This window comes from Lepisosteus platostomus, chromosome 11 (genome assembly GCF_059453375.1).
Source record: "Lepisosteus platostomus isolate fLepPlt1 chromosome 11, fLepPlt1.hap1, whole genome shotgun sequence".
In the NCBI taxonomy this organism is placed as follows: Eukaryota; Metazoa; Chordata; class Actinopteri; order Semionotiformes; family Lepisosteidae; genus Lepisosteus; species Lepisosteus platostomus.
In genome coordinates, this window is record NC_142621.1 from 5,678,089 (window position 1) to 5,699,004 (window position 20,916).

Genomic DNA, 20,916 nt, shown 5'->3' on the forward strand with positions numbered 1-20,916 from the left:
CATGATTGGTAAGGGCCAATGGGAAATTTGGCCTGGACACCGGGGTTACACCCCTACTCCTTTCGAGAAACGCCCTGGGATTTTTAATGACCACAGAGAGTCAGGACCTCGGTTTTACGTCTCATCTGAAGGATGGCGCCTGTTTACAGTATAGTGTCCCCGTCACTATACTGGGGCATTAGGACCCACATGGACCGCAGGGTGAGCGCCCCCCTGCTGGCCCCACTAACACCTCTTCCAGCAGCAACCTTAGAATTCTCACATGTTTCAAGAACTTTGTGACCAGCATTTCCTAGTTGGTATTTGTAGTAGAGCATATAATAAAACTGTCCACTCATTGAATTCTGAAGATATAAGACACCCCAAAAGTAAAACCTGAAATAAAGACAAAAACTGTCTACAGTTTAAATATTTTATTTTTCCAGGGAACGTGAAAGACAAAGATGAAGTCAAGAGTACAACTCACTTTAACACATTCTCAGAAAACAGATTCACTGGGTTGACATTTCAAAGTTACTGAAACAGAGAACATGATTATTTTGTCTTCCATAAACATTTATACAAAAGAAAACTTAGGAATGTTCAAAAAGACCAAAACAAATTAACTAATTCAACAAATCATATGGAAATTAAACAAAGCTGTTGCTTTATCAAATAGTCGCATAGACCGGTTTTAAGATCAGCTTTTGAACCTGACCAAGTGTTGCTCATTTTCCAAGAGCAAACCCCAATGGAAAAGGACATACCACACTCCTTCAGCTGCAATTAACGAACATGAAAATCAACTTATTTAGCGCCTTTTTAAGTATTCAGCTAGAGGGACAAAGCTAATTTACTTTCACTAACAATGTTTTGCAGCTTGTAGTTCTGCACTCTGGCTAAGAAAAGGAAAAACAAAATAGGACAGCAAACCAGTAGAAGTCAATTAAAGACAGGGAGAAGGTTTTGCCTAGGTTCGAGAGTATACATTTATAGTGCATGCATCGTAAACTAGCAGAAGCCTGATGTAAATTTGGAGTATGAGTAAATTCCCAAGTCTTTCAATAGATCCAATATATATTACCCATTATCCACAATACAATAGGATCTTGAAATTTCAGGCTGGTATAACTTTGCATTGAAACGTCAAACAAGTCATGAAGAGCAACACTGGAAATGACTGTAAAGTTTGGGCTTCCCTTATTCTTCAGCTAAGGCTCACTTCATGCTTAAACAGAATATAATATCCACGTCAGAAGGAGCTGTGCAGTTTGTGTGCATTACATTGTGTTCTACTAAATCCGTCAGCCAGTGTTTTCGACTTGCAGAGTCAATGTTCCAAAAGGTCCCCCATAAAAGAAAAAGATTAATTAGATGAATACACAGACGGTTTGCCAAGTGTAATTACCTAAGAATATACACAATAGTGGAAAATGAACTAAAGCAAAGCAATAAGATAAATAAAGAGATAAAGTGGGGTCCGTTTGCATTGCAGATGGGATTTTTTTAATTAAGAAGAATGGTCTTTATTCTGCAATATCATTAACCAGTATGCAAAATTACTTATTACTTATTATGCATCTGGAATTGTGTTTGGGTAGAGGATATCCCATATATGGTACCATATTCTATGGTACATGGAAGGAAAACTGAGTGCATCACATGTACAACACCAAAATATCAATAAAAAGTGTATATACCTTCACTAATACATATTTTCTTGGAGGTGAGAATTTAATAGCAGTATAGAGACATCAACACAATTTTCAAAAAGCTAAGTGATATTTGGGAATAAAGTACAAAGTCATATGACACACAGGGAACCCCAGCTGTCATTACTTTTTACAATTAGGCATCAACCTGATGAACAGATAATCTGTTGAGCCACTACAAATAACTGAAACATCAGAGCAGGCAAGCCTTCACACAGAACTACAGTCAGGTTTATTGAATGGGCATACAGGAGCTCTTCTCCATAAAGATAGTAAGTCCTTAGGATTACTAAGAACAGACAACTTTGAGAGCTACATCTATTTTACAATACAATACCTCATGAAAAACAAAATTCCAAGTCTTATGGAATGGTTAACACCCCATGCTTCAAAATATAAATACATTTTAACCAGATATGAAGCGTCAAACATTTTCATATACTATATTCTCTCATTTTTAACCAGTCAAAACTGAAGAGTGTCTATCAATATACACAACTATTTAGTAAAAAATTTAGTATCCTGTAGCAAGTTCCTTTGAAGGGAAATTACAGTTCAGCCATTGGATCTTAAGACAAATATGCTTCATCTTCAGTACAATTTTTATCTGGGGTCTTATGATTATTTTTAAGTATCGTAAGTGCATAAATGTTTTAATTTTGAGAAAGTACATTTGCCAGTTTGTTTCAGGTGATACATTAGGCAGGCATTAAAATATGTTCGCCAGCACAAATAGACTACAAGCCATTGTGATTTTATTTAAAAAAAAATCTGCATTTTTAGAAATATAAGAGATGGTTAAATACTGCTTAGTAACATATTTCCATGTCCTAAATTTTAAATTATTCACATTCTTTTAATAGTAGCATTATTTACATGTTAAAACTTTCAGACTTACCAAACTTAATTAAAGCTGAGACAGAAGCTATCAATGCCCAACTAATCCTCAGAAAATGTAATAAATTGAAACAGAAGATGTAGCTTTTACTCATGTTTAGTAATAAAGATTTCTATTTCCAAAATATGGATTCACAAAGTACAAAAAAAAACTACTACTTTTAAAAAATGGCTGAGTGTATAGTGTAAACCATTTAAGCTATTTTAACCAGATGGAGGATTTATATTTTCTTATTCATAAGGAACTTGCCTTACACTGTTTACTAGTTTTAATTTTAACACTTACACTCCTTTAAGACAAGAGGGTGCAAATACGTTCATAAAACCACATATTTAATTCACAAACCAGTCACTCTTCAGCAAATGATGGGTTAAAAACAGTCACAGACGTGTCAGAAGAACCAAACATTTAAATAAATAAATGTATATACAATTCATCTGCTTCTCTTCTTCAGGACAGCAGCTTTATATCCTGAATTGTATGGCCTTCTTGCATCTTCTAGTCACCCATTTTTACCTTAGAGGTCTGGTAGGAATAAGAAAGTATTTTAGAAAATGTGCTTTTGTGGAAAAGAACAAATATACAGATCTTGTGACAGAACAACAAACAGGTAGACTGTTTTGACTTTAGGTCAAGGCTAGAACCTTAAAATGAAAAATAAGAAAAATGTCTTATTTCTCAAACAAGAGTTGCGGGTTTCTGTTTCCGCCCCAATTTAAAGTACACCTTAACAGACACATTGAAGTAGGATTAGATAAATCATAACTGTCCAATAGACAAGAAATAGGCCAAATGCAGGCCTCCACCTAGATCAGCCTTTAAGAATTGACTTCAGGACTGAAGAACAAAGTGGAATGTGTCATTTTTGCAATGACAAAGCCAAAAGGATAAAGGAGCTTCGCTTAGTAAAATTTGGGCTCACCAACTTGTTTACTTAATTTTTACGGTCTCCCAGGTGGCAATCAACAATTACCAAAAAGTGACAACTTACCGTTTCAACCACAATGCCGCACAGGGAGAATGAGGACTTGTGTATGCAAACACCCACTCATCAGAGTCACACGCCGTAGGACATGCTTCAAGGTCATGAGGTGACTTGGGGGGGGGGTAAGCACTTAGGAGAGAAGCATTACATGCCCCCCTCTCCCTCCCTAACCTAACTGCGAGCTTGCAGGTGCCTGGCAAGTCACACGGGTCATTGCTGCATAGTACCTCCACAGTCACGGCCACTCAGAGGCCATCTTCGCACACGCCTTCCAAAAGACATTAACCTTACCTGTAAGATCGCCACAATGACCCCGAACAACCCAATGGCACTGCCGAAGATTTCCACGATCAGAATCTTTACAAAGAGGCTGGCATTCTGGGCATCGGCCAGCGCGGCTCCACTCCCAACGATCCCAACACAGATGCCACAGAAGAGGTTGGAGAAGCCAACAGTTAAGCCAGCGCCGAACATGGAGTATCCTAATTACAGGAACATAAAAACAGAAGCATTACAAGCAAGAGAAGGGCACTCAAGATATCTTGGCTGTTTGCAGCAAATCACCATATTAGAAAAGCCATATTTCACAAAAAACAAATGAGGTTAATACTACTATAGGAATCACTTATGTCCCTTTTTACATAACCAAAATGCAGAACGTACATGCTACAGGGAGATTAACGTAATGCTAAACATTCATATCATCCTTTTCCACATTAACACTGTAGTAAACACATTTTGCAATTTGCAGAGATCCTTCTCCACTGGGAAAAATCTGTCCTTCAGCTGTTTACTTCCCCCTAGTGTTCACTACTTGTAATTAGATATACAGTGCTTTCCGATCATGACAAATTACCTTCCAATTAATAGTGTTGGCAGTTTAAACAGACATTAGCAAGAAGGACCAGAATCTACTTGGCAAATCTGAAATGTAAGATCTTATACCAAGACTCAAGTGAAGCAAGAACAAATGAAGGGATCTATACAAAAGGAACAGGTAATTTAAAAGTTCTTAATATTATAGCTTCATGTCACTACGGCATTGGATGTTTTGCAAATGTACTGTCTTGTTAATGTATAATGCAGAAGATTATTAATTAGTATGAATAAATATCAGAAGATATGGATCTATTGTGATGTCTCTGGATGCGTGACAATTTCTTGTACCTGCTTGATAGTTCCTTACACCAATTGTCTCCGGTGTTGTTCCACTGAAGTTCTACAATTAGACAGTTAACATAAGAAGAGTTACAAAAGCTTATTAAAAAAAGATCTGACTTATTCAGAAACATTAAATATGAATTGATAATACTCGTCTGATTTCTCAGAATTGTTTTGCATCCAAGCAGTTATGTTGTATAGCTATTCTATACACAGGGACCTACAAAAAACAAATAGATGGCACATACTATATTGAGATCACATTAAAATCTAATAGAATTACATAAAAGACCCATACAGTAAACTGGCCTTATGCAGCACTCCTAAAGGAATCCACACATCATACCAGAACCTGTAAGCACACTCCTTCCACAACCACCCTGAGTCCCTATAATTGCACAATACTCCTTCATTTTTGCACATAACCACTAACTGTATTTGTGCAAAAAACAGTGTACTGCTTTGTTGCAAGCTCATTTATTGGATGCAAGATAAAGGAACTCCTAATTTTATTATTTCAGCATCGAAGGACTCTAAAATGTCTGTTTTGGCATACGTTAGTATTCTTCATGCATGTGAGGGATCAGAGGAGATACTAACAGCTCAGCATTCTCTTAGTGTAAGCAGTTTGAAAGCTCTGCTCCGGTGGCAGCCCCACTATCTTAGAACACATTCTCATGAGTTTGGACATCTCTGCCTTTTGTTGCAGAGACAGACTGTTATACCAGATGGTTATTCCATCCTGCATGTATTTGTCTATGTTTTTAGGTTCTGTGGCACACAATCTGACTGCTGACACCAAAAACTCGAAACCTGCATACAGGTAAATTTATAAGTAAATTCTCTGTTGTAATTTATTACAAATGTACAAATAAATGTTACTTCCAAGACAGGTTAGCATCTATGTATATATCCCAGGTATTTATAGGATGCAGCTTGCCTATTAAACTCATTTTAAATTATGACTGGAAAAGTTCTAATTTATTGAATATTGAATATTCTTCTTGTTCAAAAATCTTCAATTTTTCTAGTATTTAAAACCAAGGGATTCTGGTCACACCCACATGACCACACTATTTACACTGTTCTGACACAGATTGGGGTGATCATTATGATTAATCAGAGAAAGTAATATGGAATTATCCGAAAATTTGATTATGAATTGGTTTAGACCACTGGCAACGTTTATTCTTATAGAAAATGGGGAGCAGTGGTGAACTCACACTGAGCATATCATTAACTGTATCCTGCTGCAATTATGCTTTTTTGTACTGAATGAGTTTACCAGAATATCAGAAATGGGTCGATCTGTAATTGAATAATTTTTTATGATGAAGTGTGCGGTCGCAATGAGTTAAAAGCTGAATTTAAGGAAAAGTAAATTTGCATAGTGTTGCATTTGTCCAGCTGCTTTGAAAAAAGGTGAGTGAGGGTCACTACAGCATCTTCTGTATTTCACCCTCGTTTGACTGACTGGGTGAGATTCAAGAACCAAGATCCTCTCCAATGACTTCATTCAAACTGAATCACTGTGTTCTCCAGGACAAGTTTCCATTGGAAGGGTTTAGTGTGGGAGATTTTCCATACTAAAGCAACAGTATGCTTGACTACAGACAGCTGCAAAAATTGGTTGCCACACTGGACCCAATTCTCTTTCGAAGAATGTCAAGATAAATGCACTTGATGATAAATGATAACCCCTCGCTGAACTGTTAAGTGAAACTGACTTGAACCTCCAGGCAAGACAAGACTCTGACAAGGGGCTGGATAATGATCAAATGACACCTACTGTGAGATCAGAATCAGACCATTCTGGGATATTTCGTAGAAGACAAGATATCCACATTCACTGCATATTACATATAATAAGTAAGGTCTCCTCTATATGCTAAACATTATGTGTCCAATATAACTAGAGCCCTGAGTCAATATGATAACATGTTTCTTTGATAGTGCTAATGAAGCAGAATATCAACACATTCAATCAATATTTTGTAATATATTTGAGTAAAATCACAAAATAATACAAAAATTAGGACTCTGGCATTGCTGAACTGCTTATATTGGAATCCCCATTTTTTTCTGACTTGAAGCTAGTGCCTCCTATACGTCAGATACTGCAACCAGTGACTATGGTTGTCAAAGAAATTCATACTGCAGCTGTTACAAATTAGGGCAAAAGTAAAGAAAAACACTGTTGTAAACTACTTTCTAGATCATTAACACTTCTATAAATGATAAAACAGGTTTCTTTCTTTGACAGTTGTAAAACTTACCTCAGCCATATTACTGATGACAATTGCCATGATGATTCCATAAATGGCCACTGCTTCACAAAATATAATGCTGTAAATAAAACAAGGCAGGATAGAAATTTTCAATGACAGCGGTATCAGATACTGTTTAAAATGACTGTCTAAATTAAGCCTTCAAACAGAATAATAATGCCCTTCACAATTAGTGCTTAACATTAAATACAGCTAAAAGATGATTTGGGTGAGATGTGAATAAGCTATCTTTATAATACTGGAGAATTAGTACCTCTACACACCTGATCCTTTTTCACATTTGAGTTTAACACATTAGCCAAGTAGCATCCCTACCTATATAAGTATCAAACATTCATTTATTTGACCTTAACTGTCAGAAGAAAAGCTTTGAAAACATTTTTGTTTGGGTTAAATTGCATTAGACATAGAACTGAAAAATATTTATATTTATACATTACCATGCTATTCTACAGCTGCACTCGCAGAGAGACCTGAAAAATGAGATCTGCACATACCTGACAAGGTTTTTTGTTTTAATCCTTGGGGCTTTGACACCACCTCCGATAATGCTAGAGCCAGTAATGTAAATTCCCCTACAAATAAAGAAAATAATGCAAATACAGCCCAAAGGGTAAATCTCATTACTTCATGGAGCAGCAATTATATTCTTTTTCTGAAATTGCATTCTTAGAGTGCTGTTCAAGGCATGTCTAGGGACTCCTGTAGTAGGATAAGCGGGGGACTAATTTTTTGAACACTCATAAAAGATAGGATTAAATCATACTTGCAGTACATAAACTTGTCTTTCCCAAAAAGTGCATAATAAACCTGTAAACTGCATACACAAAAAAAGGAAGCTGATGCATATTGTCTAGACATTTGGAGTTAATTATAAAGATACTGTTACTAAACAAAGGGACTTAATCATGATCACGAGAATCTTAAAGGCTTTAAAATTATCCATTCATGAATGAGGAACTTCCCGTTTCAAAGGAGCCCTCATTGAAAAAACAAAAAGAGACGTTTACAAGCTTTTAATTTCAATTAAAAAACAGCTGCTGATGAGATTCCAAAAACCGAAATGAGGACTGTGAAATGTTACATGTATGCATTCATATCTTAATCCCTGAAGAAATCGGATTCTAAATATCACACATTAATACACTTTTCCAGAACTACACAGAAGAGGAAAGAGCTTACCATGCAGCACCTACTACAGACAGGGAAATGGCCAAGCCAATCCCCAGACTAGCCCACATGAAGGGGGACGTCTCCGTCAGGAACCTGAAAAGCAGCATAGAATGGTTGACCCACTGCTGTTGGTGTCCTTTTTAACAGCTCAGTTTCAAAGAAACCACTGCAAGTTGTTTCACAGTGTGAAAAAAAATATCACATTTTTTAACTTAGTAATCCCTGCTACACTTTACATCTCAAGGCCTAGCAGCACAGTAAAAATAATTATAATAATTGCTTAAACTTATATCGCGCTTTTCTGGACACTCCACTCAAAGCGCTTTACAGGTAATGGGGATCCCCTCCACCCCAACCAATGTGCAGCATCCACCACCAACGCAGTACAGCTGGGTTTATACTTTAATAATAAAAATTGAACATCTGAGTGTTTTCTGGGCAAGGCCTACAGACAGCAGATGTCCAGGAGTCCTATATTAAGTATTTAGCAATGCGACGACATTCCTGTTGGAGCTCTCTGGACAACACAGCCCACTGTCACATAGGAAAGGCTCTCAGCATCATGTTTACCAACATTCTACATTTCCCCATTAGTTTACCAACCATAACCAATTTTAAAAAGGTGCCTTAGTAGGTACCAAACATATTTCAATGCTAGAAAAATAATCTATCTGGATACACATTTGCTATCTCATATCTGAACACTACTGGAAATTTGTTAACCAAATAATTTTCTTCTGCATCTAGTATGCAGTATGCATTTCCTCAGAGTGGGATCCGAAACACTTTGAAAAGGGTTAACTGCAGGAAAATCCAGATCTTCAATGGGGGAAAAACTGCAGAATAAAAAGAAGCAGCAACTGGAGATTGCCAATATTCACCATTCTAAACTGCACCTTGCTAAGGATGTCCTAAAACAGAATACCAAAGGTTACTCCAAGGTGGACACCAGCAGGGAAACTTAAATCTGGGTGACCAGAAACACAGCACAGGACTGCGGTTGAGGGACTGGAAGATTGGGCTTACAGACTACAGCACGTTAAGTATGAAGTGCACCGCCAAAAAGGACTTCAAAACATCTAGGAAAGTTAACTTTGACTGCAGCACTTATTTCTTTCACTTTAGAGATCGTATGAAAAATCCAGGATGCTTATTTTGTAGAGACACATACATTCCATTAAAAAACACCCCATTTTTATTATTTTAGGAGAACTTACCAGCCCACATCAAATCGAAATCCAAGGTCAAATATTGTATAACAGATACCTGTGGGAATTAAAAATATACTCGTAAAACGTACTGCTATTTTCACAGCCTTTTGCATTTTAACAGAAGCATTTAGAAAATTAAATGTTATGAATGTTGCAATTTTAAAATGGGTAAGAAGGTAGATCTTTGCATCTGGGGAGCATATCTTGAGCGAAACAACTACTACCCACAACTAAAGTAAAGAGATTTACTTTGGATTCGGATGCAAATTAATATTAAACTCCAAATACCGTTGGCAATAACAAAAAAACAACAAAATACTTGTGTAAAACTAACTTTTAACTTAAGTAATTTAAAGTAAAACCCCAGAACTAGAATGGCAGTCATGGAATAGATCTGATGAACCAGCCCTTCCTCAAACACTGAAGTTTCAGTTCTCAGTTTGATGCCCTTGGTTGCGTAAGACTTTTTCCCTCTTGCAAATCTATTTCAAACAACAGATCTCGGCTGCAATGTGGAAGAATGCTTAGGGTTTTGGACTCAGAATTAGAACGATCCCAAGTTCAAATCCTAGGTGAGACACCTAGCAATTGTTCTGCAATCTTAAGATTTATATTGTCATCTACAAAACACAAAAATATTTGATCAATTCCTGCAGCTTATTATAAAGTACTACGTAATAAACTCAGTATTGTTATAATACGAATACTTTGCACAATTACTGAAATATAAAATGATAATATTATCTAACATTTTTAGATTACGTGATTCTAGATGGCTCAAAGTCTGAAACTGACCTTCAAAGCTTCCCTTTTTATATCACTTCCTTTTTTATAGCAATTTTTATTAAATATACCGGGCACAGAAACATGGTAAAACTGGCATAACTTCTTCGATCAGGTGATTAAGCCCGGAAGACTGTGGTCCTTCAGACATAGGACTGGCAATCCTGCACATAGCTGGTCAGTAGAATTAGCCGCATAAATATAACCCTTCGAACCAGACTCCGAGGTGCTTCATAAAAAAACTGTACCTTTAACAAAGTGAAAGTTTTGAATAGTCAACAGTAACAGACCATGAGAAAAAAAAGTACATACACCTAGAACAAAAGAGTAACTACTCAGGGTGGAAGACAGAACAGAAGTCTTTCCAGGCCAGGACCTGAGCTGGAGACCCCTTGACGGCAATGCCCGTTAAGCGTAGGGCTACAACCTCCTTTTTTATAGTGTCGCTTTTCAACCCTCTGTTTTGATCACACGCTGGACTCAAAAGGTCGCATCAAATACACCACAAAAAGCCCGAATGCCAAATTCCCGACCAACAATAACATGAATTGAAAAGACAAACGCTACTACTAATAATAATTGCACGTATTTCCTCGCACGGTGGACTGCCAAGTCAGATATTAACTCGTAGATGAGCAGACACTTAGCCTCTCCGGGGCTATCAGAATATTCGTTTTGCTTCGTTGACTTATTCTCATCTCCAACCGAGCACTGTTTTGAAAAACCCCAGATCTCCGAGACTTACCGACGATGAGAATGGTACTCCAAAAGGCCACAGTGACCCCGGTGTAGAGAATGGCTTGTCCGTTCATGTTGCAGTCACCTCCAAAAAAACGCAACAGGCACAAAAGCGTCTTTCCCTGCTATTATGCGTTTATTTCGGATAATTCTTAATATATTAAATTATTTCTGACTACCGACAGCTTACTCCGACCCCCCGACTTGAAAAGAGGAAGAGGCAGAACAGGAGTCAGCTGCCGGTCATGTGACGAACGGCACCTGGAACATGTGACCCACCACGCTGACGTCATCGGCCGGTGTCACTCTCTCCATGGGGGTGCCTCTGAAATGTTAGCTCTTATGTATTTCTTTTGCCCGTCTCAACAGTAAATAAAAGCTTACCTTCGTTGCAAAAATAAACGCATATTAGCGTCTCAGACGGGAAGCACTGCTGCCTGAATGTTTAATACAATTATTATTTATTGTTAAGAATACCTGCGCGTACTTATTTTGTATATAAATCTTATATGGTATCAATAATATCTAACTAGGTGTTACATAGTTCACTTTATTTTTCATCTGTTGCACGCAATGGGAATGGAACTGCAATAATACATTATTATTTTAGAACAGAACGCTGAACAATGTCTACGATACGATACAAGGCCCTGGGAATGGTGGTAGCTGATTGGTAGCCTCATACAGAGTGCCCGCCTTCTGTCCGCCATTCCCGGAAGTTCTCACACGCCGAGTCCATGCGCTAAAGAGTAAGCTGGTGAGTTGTAACATACTGTAATTTAGTAAACACAGGTTGTCTGTGTTTTGAGTCAAATGTATACAGGATATTTTGTGTACACTAAACAAACCTCGTTATTATCTCAAAACATTTTTTCACGTTGAGTTTTTTTTTTACGGAATGTGTCTGGCGAATTTAAACTGTAGATTTCGACAGTCCCAGTACAACCGTAGATGAGTTTTGATACCGAACCAGTCGTGGATCGTGGATCTGTCTGTTCGGAAACGACTGATGATGTGATTAACTGGCTCTGAGGATTAAAAGTTACGGGCTTTATAACGAAGTCTTGCTATGTTCTCATTAAACTGTTCGGATATAGTTTGTAATGGATAAACGGCATGTGTATGTAGTTTGAAAACTCGCCATGCTTTTTATAAACAGTTGTAACGTCTGTCCCATTACGCGTCTACAGCTGTATGAGACCCGCTGGTCAATTCTGATCCTCCAGTTCTTCGTTCTTATTTTGTGGCCTGGATTTGATGGTGATGTCTAATTTCAGGATGCAACATTTAGTTTTGAGGTACGAACCTAATAATGCATGATGACAGCATTTGAGTACAAGTGTTCAGTCTTGTACAGGTGCACTAAGTTCTCATTAGCTTTACCCTTGACCTTTGTTTAATCCTGAGCATTAGGATGAGAATATTTGGTTCTGCTTAGATGTACCAGGGGCATAGTAGGCATATTTGTGTCAACAAGAACTGTAGGAGCCAAACAGGTTTACAACAAACCTGGTGTGTTGATAGTATTAATAAAAAATACTGTGACTGAGCTTTAAAGAATGTTTTTATTTCATGGATGAACGTCTTGTCCTCATTCCAAAAGAGGTTACAGGAATTCTGTATATCCAGCTCTGTGATTTGTGACTGTAAGCCCATTTTTGTAGACGCCTAAATTAAGAACTACAGAACCCACTAGTTACAAATTTTGTTATAAACGTTTAACTGCAAAGTCAACAATATCACCCACAAGCGACAGATCTCTATTGCATGTCTGTTGTTTCCGGAAGATGTTGTCCTCTTTGCCTCATCTGACTGCGATCTTTGGGCGCACTAGAGAGGTTTGCCACTGAGTTTGACACAGTCAGGGTGATGGTCAGCACCCCCAGATCTGAAAAGGAGAAGATTACTCTCTCCTAGTGAGGGAGGAACAGCCGCCCCAGGTGGAGACCCTTAAGTACCTCAGGGACTTGTTCAATTGCCAATTGGTGCAAAGGCCACAGTCGTGTGGATGCTATACCGGATTGCAGTTGTAACACAGGAGTTAAGTTTTGAAACCAAGCTCTCCATTTTCCGGCCGATCTCCGACTCCGTCTTCACCTGTTACCTGGTCATGAGCTATGGGTAGTGACTGAAAGCCTGAGATTGTGGGTACAAGGGGTGGAAATTAGGTTTCTCCGTAAGGTTGGTGGGCTTATGCTCTGTGACAGGGTGAGGAGCTCGGCAATCCAGGAGGACCTGCTCCTCTGGATCGAGAGCAGCCAGCTGAGGTGGGTCAGGCATCTGGTGAGGATGCCCCTCCCCCCCAGGCGCCTCCTGCTGGAGGTGTACTGGGCGCGATCCACTGGGAAGAAGAGATGCCAGGGCAGACCCAGGACGCGATGGGGGGATTGTATCTCTCAGCTGGCCTGGGAGCACTGGGAAATCCCCCAGGAGGAGCTGGAGACTGTTCCCAGGGAAAGGGTCAGCTTGTTACCACCGTGACCTTCACCAGTTAGAAAATGATGATGTTGAGCTTTCAAGTTGATATTTTTTCCTTGTAGAGCAGTTACCATGGCGGCCACATTCAGCAGTGATGGTGCCCAGGTGATTCAGCGGTCCCTGAGTACCATGGCAACAGACAACTGGACACCAGCTGAAAGCTTGGATGAGGTGTACCAGATTGAGGAGACCTGTAGTTTCATCACAAAACATCAGTTCCTCAAGGTTTGTCTTAGGTCATGTTGAGGTCCTTTTTCCAGGGCTATTATGCCACCAACAGGGCTAATGATCATCTATCAAGTCATGATTTCTCTTATAAGTAAAGGGAAAAATCCATACAAGCAAAAGCAAACAGTTATCTAGTTATCTTCTTTTAGTGTAACCCTCAAACTGTGGAATTCTTAAGTTTGTCCTTGCATGGATTTTTTGTGACCCTATTCTTTTATATCTATGAAGGCTATTTGTTTTAGAATTCAGAAACATTAACATCTGGGAAGGTGCCTGTATTTGCCAATGTCTTTAGTTTCAGGATTGATGGGTTGCAGTTCAAAGCAACTCGCCTATTAAAGAGAAAGTGCGGGAGACCGGTGGAGACAAAGAAAATCACAAAAAGAATGTCTTTGGATTGAACTTTCTGGGTTTTATTGTCATCATAGATGTTTAAATATTCTGAGTTGATTTTTGCTTATTCAACTTATTTTGTTGCCTTTACATATTGAAATTCATACTCTGTTTTGCCTTATTGGAAATTTGAACAAAGTTGACATGTGACATTAATTACTTTGCTATTCTGTAGCTCCTCATTTCTGGCTAAACATTTTGCAGTTTTTTTCTGTTCCTGACAAGATGTGGTTTCAGCATAAAATAGACAGAATGTACACTAAACAGCAGGCCCACCATTTACAGTTTCTATCATATAAAAGCAAGGTTAATTCTACTCTTCGGCAGTGATTGAAAAAGGTTTCCTCTTAATTAGGATACAGAGCTGGCTTAAAAATAACTACTGAAGTTTGTAAAGGGAGGAAGAGAGATGAAAAACAGAAAGGTTAAGCTCCAAGCATTATCAACTAATGAGAGCAAGGGCAGAAAGAAACCAATTAAAGTGACATTTAATTCTGTTAAAGCTCATTAGTTTCTGTCTTTCAGGTTGCACTGCAGTTCCCAGATGACCTTCTGGCTGATTCGGTTGCAGTAGCTTCCAAGCTAGAGAAGAGCACAGGTGCAAAAATGTACATTTTAGGAGACACATCCTATGGCAGGTGATGGTCCTCCATGTGACTTACTGATGATTCTCGCAGTGTTTAAGCCACAGAGGATAATGAAACCCCAAGAATGAAACTGTCCTGAAAACAAAAGTGGGATAATGGCATTTAAGTTCCATATTTATTTTGAAATCACTGAAAAGAAAGGGCTGCTCAGTCATTAATTGGGGTGACATACCAGTAATGTGGATGGATGAAGTCTCTGGGATACTGTCCTGATAGGCACTCCAAAACGCTCTCAGATAAGGCGTCTCTTGATGACTGAAAAACAGAGGCTTATTTTCTGGAAGTCTTTAATGAGGCTGGCCTCCCACCCTTTAGGAGACCTTGAGTTAGTTTATGCTTTGTTCGTCTGTTGACTGGGAATTCGTCTCAAGTTGTCAGCTACTGTATTTTTAAAAGGGCTTATATGAACCTTCGCAGCCCCTTACTAGAATCTACGATAAAAGTGAAAGTGAGTTCCTTTACTATGATTGTAAACACTATCACGAAGTGTTTCAGTCCATGTGTTTTATGTAACGCATTCACTTGACTATTTCGTCCGATTGTGTTGCAGCTGCTGCGTGGATGAGGTGGCAGCAGAACACGTTGGCGCCGAGGGTATCGTTCACTATGGCAGGGCATGCCTGAGCCCCTCGAGAAGGCTGCCCCTGATGTATGTGTTTGGGAGAAGACCAGTTAACCTTCCGAAATGTGCCTCTTCCTTCCGAGAACTCTACCCTGACAAGCAGAGTCACATAGTTGTACTCTATGATGTGATCTATTCCTTTATCGTGGGTAATCTGTCAGCCTAATACTAACTTTATTTACTTTAATCTTTGATAATGTTACATTGAAAATGACATAATACGACAAGAAAGCTAAAACTTTTTGTGGAGGATTTAAATCTCTTTTCTTTATTGAAGCCAATTAGCAATCGAGGAGCACTACTTTGTCGCTGAAGCATTTTTCACTTATTACTATTAGCATAAGGAAATTTTTATTCATGAGAATAAATCTCTGGTATGTAATCAGACTTTTTAAGTGTCTAAATGAGTTGTGGAGTCTTGTGCCTAACGCGTTTGTCAAAAAAGCCATTTGAATTTCTGTCTTCAGATGACCTTCTGGAACTACTTCAGCCTGAATATCCCAACATGGTCATGTCTCGAATCAGTGTGGAAGGAGCCGTGTCCTCCAGTCTTAAAGAAAGAGATGGGACGCATGAAGAGGCTGAAGGAGCAGGAGTATTCCCAAACCAGACAGGGGGTCCACTTGTTCACAAATTTGGGCGTCAGTTCAGCCTGCAAGCCGGCCTCAGCCTGGAGGACTACAGCATGTTTTTCATTGGCCAGGAAGGTGCAACCTTGACGAACTTCATGATGACCTTGAACCGCTGCTCGTTCTGTTCGTTTAACCCAGAAACGGGTGTCGGGAGGTCAGAGACGGTTAAGGTTAACAAGTCTTTGATGAAGCGCTACTACTTAATTGAGAGGGCCAAAGACGCCAGGGTTGTGGGAATTTTAGTTGGCACTCTTGGTGTGGCAGGTTACCTCTCCATCATTGACCACCTGAAGGAAGCCATTAAAAAGGCAGGCAAGAAGAGCTACATGTTTGCGATGGGGAAGTTAAATGTACCAAAGCTGGCGAACTTCCTAGAGATTGATGTGTATGTGCTGGTGGCATGTTCAGAGAACTCCCTCCTGGACTCCAGTGAGTTTTACCGGCCTGTAGTCACGCCTTTCGAGATGGAAATTGCCTGCAACAAGAACAGGGAATGGACTGGAGAATATGTTACTGACTTCAGGGACTTGCTGCCTGGTAGGTTTTATTCCATCTTTGTTGTTGATTCTAGAATGACATTCTTTTGCTTTTTGTATTTAAAAAAAAAAAAAAAGGTTTGTTTGACTTTTAAACTTTAGAACTTGGTGATGTCCTTGGGTGGTATACTCAGGATTCCACTAGCTCTTTTATGTACAATTTTAATGAATCATCTATGATGTTTATATCTCCTGAAACTTTGTTTTCTTATTCTTGGCATGGAATACCGATGCTTTTTTCCCCATTTCTAGTTTTGTCATTTTACAGAAACATTTTCCTGTTTAATTTAGCATGTTGGACTGTTATGTGTTTGTGTGCAGGAGCCTGTAGCTATGTGGAGTTCCTCCGGTCAGATCCAGACACTGATGGGGATGAAACAGATGTGTCCCTCATCACAGGGGCTCTGCGTTCCTCTGGCTTGTCTTCATATGAGCTCAGAGGGACTGATCCAGGCTCCTCTCTGGTCCAGAGAAATCAAGTCCTAACAGTGTCACAAGCAAATACGGCAGGTCTGTCTAATGAAAATATAATTTTATAAATAATTAAATGTAAAATGCAGGGAATTTAAGTTATACATTACAAACAATAAGATCACTTTATTAGCCGTATACAGTTTCTTGTATTAGGAATTTGTCTTTTCGCATAGCCCAACTTGCTCTCCATGAGACACATTGACAGGGAGAGAAGCTTGGGGTCAGAGCGCAGGGTAAGCCATTTATACAGCACCTCTGGAACGGTTGGGGTTAGGGGCCTTATTCAGGGGCCCAACGGTGTAGGATTCCTCTGCCTGCCACAGGATTCGAACCTGCAACCTTCCAGCCACAGGCGCAGATCCTTAGCCACAGAGCCACCGCAGCACACAATAAACAGTTGTGTTCAAATCATATAAAAGTAATCACTGTTATTATTGCTAAAAAAGCAAAAAATTACAAGTTAAAAAATGCAGAAAGATCATTTTAGGTAAATTTTCTTTTATTTAAGGTCACGTTTTACAGGGAATTCAGTACTAGCTGTATTTAATTCAGACACTAGAGGGCAGATAGGGACCACTTTTGGAAAAAGCATAGCCCATTGTTTAGATGGGTTTTAAGCTGTGACTCTAGGCATGACAAATGTATTAGTCATTGGCTGTTCCAATTGCATAACCAATATAAATTAAAGTAAAAAACTGAAAGAAAATATTGATGAGTTTTACAGAATCTAAATGATTCGGAAATACTTGGTATCGTTTGTTGCAGGTAAGCCATTACTGAGTTTGGCAGCGAGACTTTTTTGTATGTATTCATAGATCAGGAGAGAGATTGTTGTAATGTGCGTTTTCTTGAATATGTTTTGCTCTAAAACTATTCCCTTCGGGGCAAGAAAACCGTTTAAGCTGCTGCCAAGAACTTCTTACCTTTCATTCTCTGAAGCACAGGGGGGAGAAAGTGATCTTGTTAACGCCTGCTGTGAATAAAATGCTGTGTGGTTTGTCTGCTGGAACTGAGGTATTACCTACGTGAAATACGAGCTGTTTATGATCCTTATTTGTTTTATACTATAAGACATACTACATACTTTCATGTGTATCGTAGAATTTTCCTTTTGAATTTTTACACAGTGGATTTAGTAAGAATAAAATTCTACTTGTTATAAGGGATACAGAAAAACAGGGTATATTTATGTTCAACTTGCCGTTTAGGGAAGCTGGATACTTGTCTTCTATACAAAAGCAATCTTTTTATTCCTTTATACTTATCGTTATTCTGGATTTTGCATTTAGAAAACGAACTTCTCTTTTAGCAGACACTAACACAGAGGGCAGGTAGTGCAGTGATAATTAGGGATGGTGTCGTAGAAAACTTCATTCATCTCCTGTTGGAAAGTAAACGCTGGGATTTTTTCTTCAGGCAGTCACTGTGCAGAGAAATGGGTGAACGGGGGAGTTGCATTCAATAAATAAAAAAGGTTCTTCACAAGAACAATGCCACTGAAAGAAAGTGACACCAGTTCAATAATGGTGTGTTTATGAAATGAACTATATTGATACTGATGTGCTGTTCGTTATGACACAGAATGCACCGGTTTGTCTTGCCACGAGCAGGACAGGAGGAGCCTCGATAGAACCCAGAGAATAATCGCCCGTCTTTGTTTCTCAGCTGCGTTGTTGGCCAGCCGCAGCTGGCAAGGGCTGGAGCAGAAGCTGGGAGAAACTCCGGTAACCAAGGCAGTGGAAGGGAGAAGAGGAATTGCCATTGCGTATGAGGAAGAAGGGGATAGCTGACTCTCCCCGCACTGAACGGCAAATGGGAGAACACCAGAGGAGAGGAGGAGGTCTTCCTGTTCGGGACCACAGGGCAAACACTTCCCTGTCGTGGCCCGCTCATTTTCACTGCGGCAAGTGGGGCAGAAAATAATTAAAACAAAATTGTAAAGAAAAGTCTTCTTCATTTTTCACTTTGACGTTTCTTATACTGATATAGGTCCGTGTAACATGAGGAGAAAAGAAAATTGTCCTCCACTATTCCCTATAAAAGTTAATTCAATTTAAAATGAACTGAAGGATAATTGTTTTTAACACATTTTAAACTGCTCCTTGAAAAGGTTGAAACAGCATTTTTTGGCTGGTCGATCCCCCTCTACCCTCATGCGTGGCATGTCCCTGAGATACTTAAAGGTCTCCACCTGGGGCGGCTGTTCCTCCCTCACTAGGAGAGAGTAATCTTCTCCTTTCCAGATCTGGAATACAGCACTATAAATAAATAGATAGCTAGATTGATTGAGGAACACAGTGCAGGATTTGGTTCCCAAATGCAGGCAGATAATTCTGTACAGCAAATATCCTAATTGGATTTACATTAGAATGGTAGCAGATGAGCCCATTCAATTCATCTACATAGTGTTTAGTTGCTAGTAGCTAACTGATCTGAGGATAACATCTGTATATGATACTACGATATTACCAACCTCAGTAAGACAGGAGAAATCTAATGATAATGAATAATCAATATAATATACTGACTGTGGACTTTCATGTTGAGCTCTTTAGTAAACATTCATTAGAAGCCCCCTAAACTGCTGTTTATCATTATCTTCTGCTTTGTTTTTAGCCTACGGAGAAGTACAATTTATTAAACCCATTTTATCTTGGGAAAGGATATTGGCAATGGACGTGCATGGTTTTAAATAGAGGCAACTCTTTGTAGCATTGTCTGAGGGAGATCTGGATTACTACTGTACATATTGAACTGTTGCCTCCCGGGAAGACGGAACCTATCTTTTCTCTAGACTTACTTGCAGAGAGTAAAACTTTTATGAATTCAACCAATCTTGTAAACCCTTTTCCAGTGTGATCTCACTACTGTAGGTGACCTTGTGTCACAGGGCAAATACTGTGTAGAGACATCCGCTTTATGAGAGGCTGTACAGCCTCTGTCTCTGTCCTCAGAAGTTGTTTGTTATAGGCTGTTAATGTGATGTTACCGGAGGCTGACCATTATAAAACATTCCGCAGTTAGAATTTGGCTCTTGCCGAATATATGTCTTTTTCAACAAATGGTGCAAATTTGTAGAAGGCAAAATCAATTTGTACACACGGAGCAAGAAATATTTTATAAAGCTGAACTAATTAAAAAGATGCGGTTGGTGCAAGAAATCAGTTTAGTAGAATCATGAGGGTATTTATTGCCATTTAGAACAAAATCCAATAACTTAATTCTGTTCATTTTATTGAATACTCACTAAAGTAATATCCCAGGCCAAGGTTTGCTGTCTGTTGAGAAATTAAAGGGCTGTTATTTTACAGTGGTGCTCAGCTAAAATGACAGAGACATTTTCTATATAATGATAACAAGCCCCACTGTGCCCGTTAGGAGCTCACAGTGAGTCACTGTCATCCATAACATTCAATTCCCCTAACAGTGAAGGATACAATTTCTATTCAATGAAAAAGGCCAGAAATGTTTTCAGTTCTGCAGGTTTTTAAAGAGTTTTTAGAATTAGCCTTTCCACTCCAATTTACACGAAGAATTTCCAGACACTCTTTCTCAAGCTTTTCTTGCCTATCAAAGACTTTCTTCCCGAGTACAAACCTAGAGGTGGAGTGACTCTGAATACAGTGGGAGGGAACGTCTTTGAGATATTCTGAATGGTTACTTTACATATGGCCAAATGATGTCCCATGTCCCATCTTAGCTGTAGCCCTAAACCTAACTCTTACTCTTAAGGATTAGGCTTAGTGTTGGTACTAACGCTTCAAGAAGGAGTAGGGTTGGTTCTGATAGAATCTAATTCTGCATTTAATATTTGGCTAAGTAACAGAATTTAATTCTGAGTTGAGGTTTGGGTGAGAATTGGAGATGGACCTAATGTTAATTTTTCCATTGCTGCTAAGGTTAGAGTATGGATTGTACCAGCTAGGGTTAAGGATTTGATTGAAGTTAGAAGACTTAGTTCAGGTTAAGTAACCATAC

General features: G+C 38.9%; 2 protein-coding genes across 3 annotated transcripts; one reads left to right on the top strand and one right to left on the bottom strand.

The window, feature by feature from the left end:
* Window positions 1–398: 398 nt before the first annotated feature.
* Window positions 399–11,183, bottom strand: atp6v0b (ATPase H+ transporting V0 subunit b). Its single transcript, XM_088598106.1, has 8 exons — window positions 10,936–11,183; window positions 9,414–9,462; window positions 8,206–8,289; window positions 7,521–7,598; window positions 7,012–7,081; window positions 4,742–4,793; window positions 3,866–4,056; window positions 399–3,114 (listed from the first exon to the last, which is right to left on the bottom strand). The coding sequence occupies exons 1-8, from the start codon at window positions 11,000–11,002 to the stop codon at window positions 3,088–3,090; spliced, it is 618 nt and encodes a 205-aa protein (XP_088454232.1). The 5' UTR covers window positions 11,003–11,183; the 3' UTR covers window positions 399–3,087.
* Window positions 11,184–11,294: 111 nt separating this feature from the next.
* On the top strand, window positions 11,295–18,872 carry dph2 (diphthamide biosynthesis 2). Of its 2 annotated transcripts, XM_088598104.1 has the most exons (7): window positions 11,296–11,685; window positions 13,469–13,631; window positions 14,553–14,665; window positions 15,225–15,445; window positions 15,764–16,465; window positions 16,786–16,974; window positions 18,604–18,872. In XM_088598104.1, exons 2-7 carry the CDS (start codon window positions 13,479–13,481, stop codon window positions 18,726–18,728), a joined length of 1,503 nt encoding a protein of 500 aa, XP_088454230.1. In that variant the 5' UTR covers window positions 11,296–11,685; window positions 13,469–13,478; the 3' UTR covers window positions 18,729–18,872. The 2 variants fall into 2 exon arrangements, with proteins under 2 accessions (XP_088454231.1, XP_088454230.1); XM_088598105.1 differs by lacking the exon at window positions 14,553–14,665 and having other exon boundaries at window positions 11,295–11,685.
* The last annotated feature ends 2,044 nt before the right edge of the window (window positions 18,873–20,916 follow it).